Source organism: Rhagoletis zephyria, unplaced genomic scaffold, assembly GCF_001687245.7.
Source record: "Rhagoletis zephyria isolate East Lansing unplaced genomic scaffold, Rhagoletis_zephyria_1.1 Rzeph_scaffold_05522, whole genome shotgun sequence".
Classification (NCBI taxonomy): Eukaryota; Metazoa; Arthropoda; class Insecta; order Diptera; family Tephritidae; genus Rhagoletis; species Rhagoletis zephyria.
Window position 1 is genome coordinate 13,585 of NW_016162605.1, and position 12,667 is coordinate 26,251.

Here is a 12,667-nt window from a genome sequence, read left to right on the forward strand (position 1 = left end):
AGAACACCTTTCTGCGTAGGCGGCCTTCGGCCGCACTTAGGGATTATAACCCTCAGGCAGTGGAATTCTCGGAACAAGTGCAGAATACGGCCCGTTAAGGTAGAACAAAACGAAAAAGTGGACATGGTCCGCCCTTTTTTCCTGATTTTACTGGTATAAAAATTTTTTTGTGCAAACTTATATTTTCAGTGATATAGAGGGGTGAAGGGGGAGTTTTCGAAAATTTAAAATGGCTATATTTCAAACAATTCCTGACCGAATTTAAAAAAATTGGTATCGTTGGAAAGGTAAATAAAATCCCTTTTTTAATATACATATTAATATACTTTATGTGGATAAATTTTGAGAAAAATCATTTAATAGAAAAATATATATTTTTTGAGAAAAAAAACATTTTTTACCAAAGGGGGGCTGAACACCTTTTGCAGAGAACACCTTTCTGCGTAGGCGGCCTTCGGCCGCACTTAGGGATTATAACCCTCAGGCAGTAGAATTCCCCCTTCTGTGTTGCCAAAGAAGGGGGGCTGAACACCTTTCTGCGTAGGCGGCCTTCGGCCGCACTTAGGGATTATGACCCTCAGGCAGTAGAATTCTCCTTTCTGTATTACCAAAGAAAACGGCGGAAGTATTTTGGCGCAGAACTTCTTTCTGCCGCAGTCGTCCCGTTCACGATCATAAGCATCAGTATGGTCATATCCCCCTTCATGNAGAACTTCTTTCTGCCGCAGTCGTCCCGTTCACGATCATAAGCATCAGTAAAACAGTAAGACCAGTAAAACAAAATTACTCACGGTATTTAAATCTAACTATATAAAGTTATATGTTAAATGAAAGATATTTTTATGCTCTATTTACCTATTATAGTTTGGTGTATCATTATTTACACATATTTTTATAGATTATATTATATATTAAATGAGTTTTCTTAAAATGTATGCACATAAATTATATAAATGTGTATATTAGAAAAAAGGTTTTGTTTACCTTTCTAACGATACCAATATTTTTAAATTCGGTCGGAAATTTTTCCAAATATAGCCATTTTAAATTTTTTTAAATTCGCCCTTCGCCCCTCTATAGCACCGAAAATATAAGTTTGCACCAAAAAAATGTTATACCATTAAAATGAGGAAAAAAGGCGGATCACGCCCACTTTTTCGTTTTATTCTAGCTTAACGGGCTGTATTCTGCACTTATGTCGAATTCTCCAAAGAAGGGGGCTGAACACCTTTTGCAGAGAACAACTTTCATTTACTCCATTTATTTGCATCAAATTCATCAAAACATGGTGCGAAAAGTGCAAAGTGCATGTGTTTTTTGCGAATAACTCTTAAATTCATTAAAAATCTTAATTCCCCAACCCCCGCCGCTCCCCCCCCCGGATTGTTATTGTTCGCGTTAAAACGCTTCGATTGATACCACTATCGATTTGTTCTGTCCTTTTTGACTGGTTCCCGTAACGTGCACTACTACCTCGTAANGTTATTGTTCGCGTTAAAACGCGTCGATTGATACCACTATCGATTTGTTCTGTCCTTTTTGACCTGGTTCCCGTAACGTGCACTACTACCTCGTACTCTCCCCAGAATGTTGCAGCTCTGTCGTGTTTTTAAGCTTTCGATTTTATGGTATTTTGCAATTTTTTTGGATTATACACTTTCCATTAAAAATTGATTGTGGAGACGTGTATCAGTAATCGGTGTAAACAGCCCCTAATGCTTCTAAATTAAATAATTCTCATCATCCGGCTACACTGTGAGCACTGTCTTTTAAAATCGAACACAGCAGAACATTTGTCAAAATACAGGCTTTGGCCGAAATGTGATTTTACCTGAGTGAACTTGAATACGCTATTTATCTAAGAGGTTGATCAGTAACGAAGTTAAAAGAAAAAATTAGGAATGTTTTCTATAGAGAACGATTCTGATGTTGTCGTGTGCCCCTATAATAAGGCCCATCGTTTGTTGAGAAAGCGATTGCAACCTCATCTAATCAAATGTCGTCAAAATTATCCACAACTTGAACTACAAAAATGTCCTTTTAACGCAACACATCATATACCGGAGCCTGAATTTGCTGTAAGTTATACAACACGAAATCTTACATATATATGCACGTGTACCAGAGTAAATTTCTTTTTTAGCTTCATGTCACCAACTGTCCTGATCGAAAGCTTATAACACAATATAAATATGATACAGTGGAGCCCAAAGAGGAAGAACGCGTTAGACATGCCCCAATTGAATGCGAAGAGAATTGGGATGATACAGAAGTGGAAGACTACAATCCACAAAAATATATAGACCAGAAAAATGTCCTCAGAAAACCTTTTGGAGTTCCTCCGTCACAGCGCAAGGAGTTTATAAAACAAGAGCGAAAAAGATTGGGCGATAATGAAAGTTATAGTGACAGTGATGAAGAAGAAGAAACTGAAAAAATAGAAACGTCGCCAAAAAAAGCTATAAAGGAAGAAAATTTTGAGGAGGCAGAGGCACTTGAGCCGAAACGTGAAATTTCACCATCACCACCTCGTGAAGTTAAATCAAGGTATGAACGCAGACCTAGGACACGTAGTCGATCTCCAGTTTCGGCTTACTACAGACGCATTCATGGCCGTGAGTCGCAATCTCCTCCACCGCCTCCTCGTTATAGAGCTAGTCCTGTTCGTGAACGCTCGCCTATTTACAATAACCGAAGAGCACCATCGCCTGCGGCTTATGATATAGATGATGATCCCTACTACAATGGCGGTAGGGGATCTTCTAATGAAGACACCAGTACTAGCAAAGATTATGGTCGACCAAGATACGAAGCAGATTTATATACACCAGATGCTTATCGTGCTCCTCCTCTTGTTGCATATCCGACACGTATGCCGTCATATGGACGCGGAGCATTTCGTGGATATCCTTATGATCGTCGGAATGATTCGCGCTCCAGTGATTTTCGTAATTAATTTTAGTTTGAAATACATATAATGGTGATTTCGTTTCTTCCAAAAAATGTTGCCCTTCCCCGAAGCAAAAAGTGTAAATAGGCATGTTTTAACCTTCTTTCCTTGTCTATCTCGCGCATTCCATAAAATTTTCGTTTTAAACAACCATCTGATTTTCGGAGCAACCATCTTCCCTGACAAAGCTTCACAGGGCAGAGAATTTGCCTTTTTTGGCTTACAAGAGGCATTTTAAAAAACAAACACAAAATTTTCTCACCCTTCGCCTTTAATTTAGAATCGAGCACGAAAAGAGAAAGGCAAAGGAAATCAAAAGGCAGCATTCCTTGGTAGAAACGAAAACACCATAAAATTAGATTCTGATCATGAAAGTTTTTTTTTTATGTAAACGTAAGTTATTTTATCCTAGAGCATGCTATTAATTTTGTGACTAAAAACTTATCATGTTTCTTATTATCAATTTTAAAAATATTTTTTTATTTTCGATTTCGTACATCTATTTGATGGTTTAGTTGCATATCTACGTTTTGCTAGTACGGTGTTTTAGGCGATGTAACAGCCAACCGTTAGTTGAAAGCAACTTTTGATTCCATTAATCGCCTTTTAAACACCGTATACACGATTTCAAATATTTCGTCAGGTTCTGCTNATTCCATTAATCGCCTTTTAAACACCGTATACACGATTTCAAATATTTCGGCAGGTTCTGCTATTCACTTCCGAGTGAATTTGAGTCAAGCTCGCTTTGAATTCAAATTGGCAGAGGATAAGATTCACTCGGAAGTGAATTGCAGAACCTGCCCGATTATGATTTTTTAATGTCCCATTGATTATTGTCCCGTTTAGGTATTGTCAAATAATTTAAGTCGCATCACAAGTATATATTTAGAATTTATTAAGTGAAAACTAAAAACAATTCATTTTAAATAAAGAAAATTCAGAGAACTTCAATGTGTTATTACTAACGCGATATAGAAAAACTTGTACTTAAAAATTACTCTATGTGATTTTTGACGATAGAGCTTTATAAATTCTGTAGCCGTTTTCGTTCAGCATTGCGAAAAGCAGCTCTTTGAGCTGGTTTCATACCAACAGGAGCCCGCAATACATTTGCTTTTTCAGCATATGCACTAGGATTATACGATGGTACATTCGGTAAATTGTCCCAATTTTGCGAGGTTTCTAGCTGAAATGATGTATTTGCAGTTTCCCACGTAGAATTATGTTGTGTCCCTTCGCTATCGAATGAAGTACAAATGGAAGCAGTTACTCCTTGTGTAGGAGTTTCATTGCTTTTGAATACTTCGAATGATTGGCGTTTTGGGCATGAGCTAACGTGCCACTATAAAGAATTGGTGATAGTTCCGAAATTTGTTATAAAAGGTTGTTTATCACTTACATTTAATTCTTGCTTATTAATACGATGTGTTACATCAAAGGGACACACAACCACTTCAGCATCTGGATACGACTTTCGACACCTAACTAGGTGAACTTGAAAACGGCATCGAAGTATTTGATGTGCCACGTTATAGGGGCAAGTTAATATATCAAGCTCTTCACCCAAACGGCGTAACATTTCAAAATCAAATTATATTTTTCAATGAGGGTTAAAGTTATAAAAAGTCGAAATTTGGTTCGCGTAACCGGCTAGAAAAATTACGTGCGAATTATTACAACGGGAAATCAGCGGCCATATTAAATTTTAAATAACCGAAAGCATATATGTGCTGCCAGATTTTCGCAAGTTTACGGGTAGTATTTAATGAGCCTCGATAAATTTGTATTTTCAGACCGTCTTAAACCGGTTATCGTTGTGCATACCTACAAGTGAAAAAATATCAGGCGGAATTTTGACAGCCGCTACGCTAAATTTCCACCACCAAAATTCTCTAGATGAAAATCAGTGGGTCCTAAGAAAAAAAAGTGGAAAAGTAACAGATGCAATTTGTAATCAACCAAAGCAGGCAGTATGAGGGGCATGTAACTAGATGTTGCTTTCTTTTGGAGATTTTTGGTGATCAAAATTAGCGATAGCGAATCCGGCTGCAGATGTTTTCCAGAAATGCCTCACACCTGAGATCACCTGCAGCCGTATTCCACATATGCTATCGCAAATTTTGATCGCCAAAAATCTCCAAAAGATTAGCAGACGCCCCTAACAACACGCAGCATCTAGGTGCGTGCCGGCCACACTACCAGATTTGGCTGATTACGAAATTCATGTTGTTGTTGTTGTTGTAGTGGCTACAACAACCGCGCCCAGATCGGTTAATATCTCAGTTGTTGTCGTCAAGTTCCACTAACGACAGCCCTAAGAAGCGTGCAGCCTCAATTGAGTCGGTGCACACGGACAAAGGCGTTAGGGTTGTCGGGTTTTAAGCGCATGCGAAGAGATGTTTCGAGTCGTGAAGGGTCTCTCTGCATGCCGGACACNAATTGAGTCGGTGCACACGGACAAAGGCGTTAGGGTTGTCGGGTTTTAAGGGCATGCGAAGAGATGTTTCGAGTCGTGAAGGGTCTCTCTGCATGCCGGACACTTGCTTAATGAACCTATGGACTTCGTCCGTCAGTTCGTAGAGATGCCTCCTGACGTGCCTTGGCGAGGGCTCCTCTGCAAGCAGCGGTCTGTTTGGGTGAATACGTCTGTGGCTCCCAACCAGAAACTGCTTGCAGAGCATTATGTTATGCTCCTTGACTGGGAGCATTTTTGCCTCGTCGTGCAGGTGGTGTTCTGGCGACATCAGAAGTCTCTGTAGCTTCATCCACTGCGTCCTACTAGTCCCCGGCGACCACACTGGTGATGCGTAATTTAAAACCGGTCGGCCTATTGCCTTGTATGTTGCCCGCAACGTTTCTTTGTCTTTGTCCCAAGTACTGCCGGCTAGCGACTTGAGGACCTTGTTGCGGCTCTGTACTTTATTGACATAGGCGGTTGCGAGCGCAGAGAAGGAGAGCTGACTGTCGAATGTTCCTCCGAGTATTTTTGGACTATTCACCGACGGAATTGGTGTATCATCGACGTGAATTCCCAGCGGTAGCCTGACCTCCTTCGTCCAGGTGGTGAACAAGGTCGCCGAGGATTTCGTAGGGGAGAGGGCTAGGCACTTTGCAGTGAAGAAGCGAGAAAGCTCGGAGAGATACCCGTTTACTTTCGAACACAAGTCATCAATTCCATTTCCAGTCGCCATGATCGAGCAATCGTCGGCGTAAGAGACAATCGAGACTCCCTCTGGTGGTTGAGGGAGCTTTGAAATATAAAAGTTAAACAGTAGCGGGGAAAGGACACCACCCTGTGGAACCCCCCTGTTTTATTTTCCTGAGTTTGCTCGATTTGTCTCTTAACATTACCGCCGAGTGTCGACCACTCAGATAATTTGCCGACCACCGTTTGAGTCTCTGTGGGAGAGAGGAAGCCTGTATATCTTCTAGTAGCGTGAAATGGCTGACAGTGTCAAACGCCTTTGACAGGTCCAACGCTACTAGAATAGTTCTCTCACAGGGACGGTTGCGGTTAAGGCCACGAGTCATCTGAGTGTTTATGGCGTTAAGTGCTGTTGCTGTACTGTGCACTTTACGGAAACCATGCTGATGCTTCGCTGAGGTCAGGTGGTTCGTGAAATACGGGAGCAGCAAGGCCTCTAGTGTCTTCGCTACCGGGGAAAGGAGTGTTATCGGTTGATACGAATCTCCTTTGTTGGCTGGTTTCCCCGGTTTGAGCAGTGGGACCACTCTCCCCACCTTCCAGATGTCTGGGATGATGAGAGTGGCCATTGACAAATTGAGGACCTCCGTTAGGTACGTTACTCCCGCAGGACCCACATTTTTCAGCATCAACATCCATATTCCTTCGGTCCCAGGAGGCTTTCGCCTTCTTGATGGCCACCTGAACTTCACCGGATTGGACAGTGACCTCACGGTTGACCAAAGCTTAACATGCCCACGACATCCGGTTCTGCGTACCGGAATGACTCGGGTTTTACCCGACCAAGGGCTGTTGTTTCGGCGATCTAACCCGGCGAAGTATCTCAGAAGTTGTTCGTCCATAGGGCCACATTTGCTACGTATTCTTCTGCTCAGGGCTGGCATCGAGTCAAACCCAGGGCCAGAAACCCACACCTGCTGTGTATGCCAGAGACGACTACACCACAACCCCACCTCAGTCAAGTGTAAAGCTTGGACCATGTCGTTTGTGGCCCCCTGCTGCTCAAATAGAGCAGCCTCCACGGCTAACCCCAGTCCACCTGAGCAGCTCCACACAAACACCACAGCACCACAACATACAACACAATAGATCACACCACAACCACGACAGACCACAGAACAAACACGCAATTCATGTGTTTCTGTTTCATGTTGCATACTTTCAGGCCCTACTGCTTTTCATTTAGAGAATTTTATCGACAAGCAAATAGCGTAACTATAGTCAGAATTCCACTGCTGATCGGAACTCATTCAGTTCAATGCATATTTTACCATTTTTTAAGTTTATTTTAATAACTTTTGTCTTTTTTACATCTCTTTACTGCCCGTCTCCACAGGATAAAGTTTATATCTTGATACATATGTTAGAATATAAATAGCCAATGGAGACCGCTCATTGCTCTTCAAGAGCAATATATATTAGAGCTTATATCTTGCCATCTAATGCCGGAGATTTGATAGTTTGACAGCTACATGTTCATTTGCATGAAAACTTCGTGGCGGTAACATTATTGATATTTTAATATAAAAGCAAATATTATAGTTTAACTTGCACACACAATCAGTTTTGCCTTTCAATTTCCTCACACACATTGCTGGTCAAAAATCATCAAAATTGAAAGTCATTAAGGGCCGGTTGTTCAATGTCCGATTAGCACAAATCGGAGGTAGAAGCTCCGGTTAAATACAACGACTGCTTTAGCGATCACATGTTATATGCATGATGTCGAAATCGTCGATAATGATGTTTAACCGGCAAGTAGTGATAACCAGTCACTGAACAATCGGCCCTAAGGGCCGGTTACCGACGTTACCGACTCCCTGTTATATGCATGGAGTCGAAGACGTCGGTAACGATGTTTAACCGCAGATTAGTGTTAACCAGACATTGAGTAACCGGCCCTAAATGTCAAAATTTCTATGGAAACTCGTTTACACATTTCTGATAAATTTCTCCAGCGATTTCAATAAACTTGATAAACTTAGGGCCGGTTTCTCCATCTCTGGTTAACACTAACTCCCCGGTTAAACATTGTTATCGACATTCTAACTCCATGCATATAACAGGGGGTCGATAAGGTCGGTAACGATGTTTACCGGGGGATTAGTGCCAACCAGACATTGAGTACCCGGCCCTTAACTGTAAGGGTCAGTTGTTCAATGTCTGATTTGCACAAATCAGAGGTAGAAGCTCCGGTTAAATACAACGACTGGTTTATCGATCACATGTTACAAGCATGGTGTCAAAAACGTCGATAATGATGTTTAACCGGCAAGTAGTGATAACCAGACATTGAACAACCAGCCCTAAGATACGATGCGCACTAGTCAACGCAACCATTACCGCCTGCCAGACGGCCCCCACGCTAACCGAGGGAGTGAAAGAGATGTCATATCAAAAAACCAGCTGACATGAAATTCGTGCTCGAAAACGTTGCTAGCTCTTAGGGCCGGTTGTTCAATGTCTGGTTATCACTACCACTACACTATCGACGATTTCGACATCATGCATGTAACATGTGATCGATAAAGCAGTAGTTGTGCTTAACCGGAACTTCTACCTCCGATTTGTGCTAATCAGACATTGAACAACCGGCCCTTAGACTATAGTAATAGTTGCAATTGATAAAATAAATTCATTAATTAAATAGGATGGGAAAGCTTTTATTGGTTTTTTCTGGATGGTGTTTACGAAAACAGATCTAATGTTTGTAATAGAATGTGGCTGTTTTACAAATCGAACCAACCATCAAGGGGTGGCAGCACTCGGTTTTGACATTTGTCAAAAGCCATGTTTTTTCTAGTTCCATTTCGTTCCTATAGCCTTTCTCTCTTTCTTCTACGGCTGTTCGCCATCCAAGATGGTAGGTAGAGTTTTTGTTTAAAATTAATTTAAAATCCACGATTTTCTGAGCCATCATAATGTGAAAATAAGTGAAAATCGTATAAGAATGCTGCAACACTATGTAGTTTTTTTGAAAATGTAATATTGCATTAATTCATGGGCTAAACAAGCGTGTACGGTGAGCAGATTACGGATTGTGAAGATAACTTATAAACTCATAATGGCACAGTGGAAATCGTTCGGCAATTCTAGCAAATAGTTCGAATGTGAATTTAATGATGGTTAACAAAGTTTTTCATATTTTCTAGACGAAAGGTACATCAAGTTTTGGTAAACGTCACAATAAGACGCACACCCTGTGTCGTCGCTGTGGACGCTCTTCGTACCATATCCAAAAGTCAACCTGCTCCCAATGTGGTTATCCTGCTGCCAAGTTGCGTTCATGTAAGTTTATACATATGTCTAATATTGCGGATTTTATGTAAACAATTGAGTTGAGCTGCGCTGAGAAGTAGTGGTCAGGTCGGGGGAATGTTCATAACAAACTACTGTTTAGTTTTGCCCATGATATGGTTTTATGTATGGAAATTGAAAATTAGTGGAAGCGATTCTGTTAAGATGTTTATAGTGTCTTCAAGCAGGCCAATTAGCTGAGGGAGTTAAGCTTTAAATTGCGGCACTGAGTTTGGTTTTCAGAAGAGAAGACTAATTTTAAATGCGGCCCTAGAAAAATCAACTGCATCGATATGAGAATCGTAGCGCGTAGAGACGTAGGCTGAGACAACATCTGTGGGCGACGCTAAAAATTAAATGATAAGCTCGAACAAAGAGCAAAAAGAGATGTTATCTAATTAAATTGGACTATAATCAAAATATTTAATACAGCTTGAATATAATATAGCATTTCAACTCGTGTCTTTAGAGCCAGTCAGACGTGACAATATTCCAAATTTTCCTCGCAATTCGGTGTCAAATTGGGAAAGAGAAATTTTGTTTCGATGTGTGAACAGCCAGAAAGAGCCTTCTGTAACATTTCTGAAATCAGTTTCAGAAATAAAAGTTGCAAGAAGTGACTGCAATTGAGAGAGCGCAAATCGATTTTGGAAATATATTTCAACTTGCTCGTGCTGCAGTAGCAATCTGCGAAATATATGCATTGCCACGTCTGACGGGCTATTTCATTAGCCCTAAGATATTTATTTCCATTCTGCGTTTTGAGGTCCTTAGCTTCCTCCATAGCTATATGACCCAAGCACGCAGATAGATCAAATAAGAAGCAATAATGGCATCAGTTCTATACTTAAACTTGTGCAGGTTAGTGTGTTCGAATATTATTATCCAAAACGATTTTTTAAATCTACCATAAAGACTAACCTTAACTAATTAACGAACTTTTGTACTCATTAAGAGAGGTATAAATATTTTATGTGCGTTCAACTTTTTTGGAATTTGTAAAGGGAAAATTTTCCAAAACGGATCTAGGCTTCGAAAGAAACCAAATATTAGGGGGGTAGTGGGGATGGCCCTGATTCTAAATCTGAAGGCCCCACCCTCCGGGGCTTATAGTTTTTAAGCAATTTGCATTTAAAGTTGCAAAAAAGCCAAGTTCAACTCCTTTTTTTAGACTAATTGAACTGTTGTGATGCCACACAACATAAAAATTCTGAAAACATAAACATTACAAATTTTCGATATATGTATATCGATATAAATATTACAATTTTAGTTATAACTCCTTTTTGCCTTACCCGCACTTTAATAAAAACCCTTAATTGTGGTGTATTTACTTTTGAAACGTATGACAGCACACATTTGCTCTTACTGTCGGCCATTGTCATTGCTGTTTGTTTGTGAAAAGTGCTAGAATTAGTAAACATTTATAAAAGCGTTTTACTTAAGTAATTCATTAATAGATAGATATTAAAGTACTATAAGTTAATAATTAATACGTTGTATTTTGTTTCAAAAACTATTCATAAATAATTTAAATACCTTTTTGAAAATATTTATATGAAATATATTTTGAAAAGAACAAGGTAGGCTGTTACCTGAAATATTCGTTTTCAAAAGGTATTTAAGCAATAGAAAATTTTGTAGAAATTCAGTTTTTGTTCAACTTTGAAATTGGAAACCCATAAAATAAAAAGCAAAAAAAAAACTTAACTTGAAATATGGGAGCACTCCATAATCCTGACTTTGAAGATCCCGACTAGACATAATCCAGACAATTTTTAAAAATCCAGACAATACGAAATCTAGACAGGACATAATAGAGACATAACAAAATCCCGACCAAATAAAATATAGATAACACATTATTCCGACAAGACAAAATCCCGACAACTCAAAACCCCGACAAGGCACAATCCAGAAAAAAAAATACACAGCGTCCGGAAATGAAATTGATGACTTATGCTTAAATATAAACGGTTACCACTCCACATTTTTTCGCTTCTTCACTGCAAGGAGCCTAACCCTCTCGGCAACCATTTTACCACAAGGACGAAAGCTGCGTATGCTCATCGATGGCAAACTAATTCCAACGGTGAATAACCGGAAAATTGTCAGATCTAGCTCTCGTTCCCGGCGCATACAACCGAAATTGCCAACAAAGTACAGAGCCGTAGTCCTCAATTCGGCAGTACTTGGCCAAAGACAAAGAAACGGTGTTGCAAACATACAAAGCCGCCCGGTTCTAAATTATGCAGCACCTGTGTGCTCGCCGGGGACAATTGGTTCGCAGTGGACGAAACTAAAGACATGCCACAATACAACACCCTGGACAACCAGAGGATGTCTTCTGATGTCGCCAGACCATCACATCCACAGTGAAGCCGAAATTCTCCCAGTAAGGTGCTACTGTTGTCAGCACTCGAACTTGCATGAGCTGAAGGACCAGGTCCAGCACTACGCACAGCACCCCTGGGACTGGGACTGTACAGACAGGTTATTAACGGTATTTGCACGGTTACATTCATAATCCGGAAATTCAAAATCCAGACATATCAAAATAAAGACAAAATTCAAAAATGCAGAAAAATCAAAATACAGACGAATCAAAATACCGGCAAATCAAAATCCAGACAAATCAAAATACAGACATGAGGGCAAAAAAGGTCGGTATACAATTTTTGCAAATCAAAATCGTGTCTGTTAAGTCGTAGTTAGGCTCGCAGAGAGATCTGCGCAAAAATACTGTGGGAAAAATACTGGGGAATACTTTTCTAAAAAAATCCTGAATCCACCCCCTAACCTTCTTCATCAAAACAATTTCAGTGTACCGGAATTTATTTAAAAAATTTTAATTAGTAAGTATTTACAAACAATCGTTAACTACTTATATTAAATTGAGATGCTTAGCTATATTGGCTAAGTATTCTTTGGGAGCATATTTTTCCCTTTCCATAACAATTGTTTTAATAAAATGTTCTGTTTTCCAGGCGTCGCCGTTTAGCTTGTTTTTCTCCACTAAGCACCTTTTCAATTTTAGTTTCTACAAAAACTTGCTCTTTTATCAAATTTGATATTAGATTGAATATATTTCCATGGTATTGCCAAACTAAACATGAAAGACGCGCGATTTTTCATTCTAAATTTTCGCCTGCGGCGTTTTTTTATATTAAATTATATTTTAAGAAATACTGAAAATTTAGAATAAAAAATCG

At 39.7% G+C, this 12,667-nt stretch overlaps 3 protein-coding genes across 3 annotated transcripts in view; 2 read left to right on the forward strand and 1 right to left on the reverse strand.

The window, feature by feature from the left end:
- Positions 1-1,773: 1,773 nt before the first annotated feature.
- On the forward strand, positions 1,774-3,898 carry LOC108372192 (protein D7-like). Its single transcript, XM_017627834.1, has 3 exons — positions 1,774-2,078; positions 2,144-3,593; positions 3,657-3,898. Exons 1-2 carry the CDS (start codon positions 1,902-1,904, stop codon positions 2,954-2,956), a joined length of 990 nt encoding a protein of 329 aa, XP_017483323.1. The 5' UTR covers positions 1,774-1,901; the 3' UTR covers positions 2,957-3,593; positions 3,657-3,898.
- On the reverse strand, positions 3,827-4,733 carry LOC108372193 (gametocyte-specific factor 1 homolog). The gene is made up of 2 exons (XM_017627835.1): positions 4,353-4,733; positions 3,827-4,295 (listed from the first exon to the last, which is right to left on the reverse strand). The coding sequence occupies exons 1-2, from the start codon at positions 4,530-4,532 to the stop codon at positions 3,978-3,980; spliced, it is 498 nt and encodes a 165-aa protein (XP_017483324.1). The 5' UTR covers positions 4,533-4,733; the 3' UTR covers positions 3,827-3,977.
- Positions 4,734-8,942: 4,209 nt separating this feature from the next.
- Positions 8,943-12,667, forward strand: part of RpL37a (ribosomal protein L37a) — an 11,113-nt gene continuing 7,388 nt past the window's right edge. The window contains exons 1-2 of the mRNA XM_017627836.1: positions 8,943-9,021; positions 9,311-9,446. Coding sequence (XP_017483325.1) covers positions 9,019-9,021; positions 9,311-9,446 — 139 coding nt within the window. The 5' untranslated portion in view covers positions 8,943-9,018. The remainder of the gene's footprint in view (positions 9,022-9,310; positions 9,447-12,667) is intronic.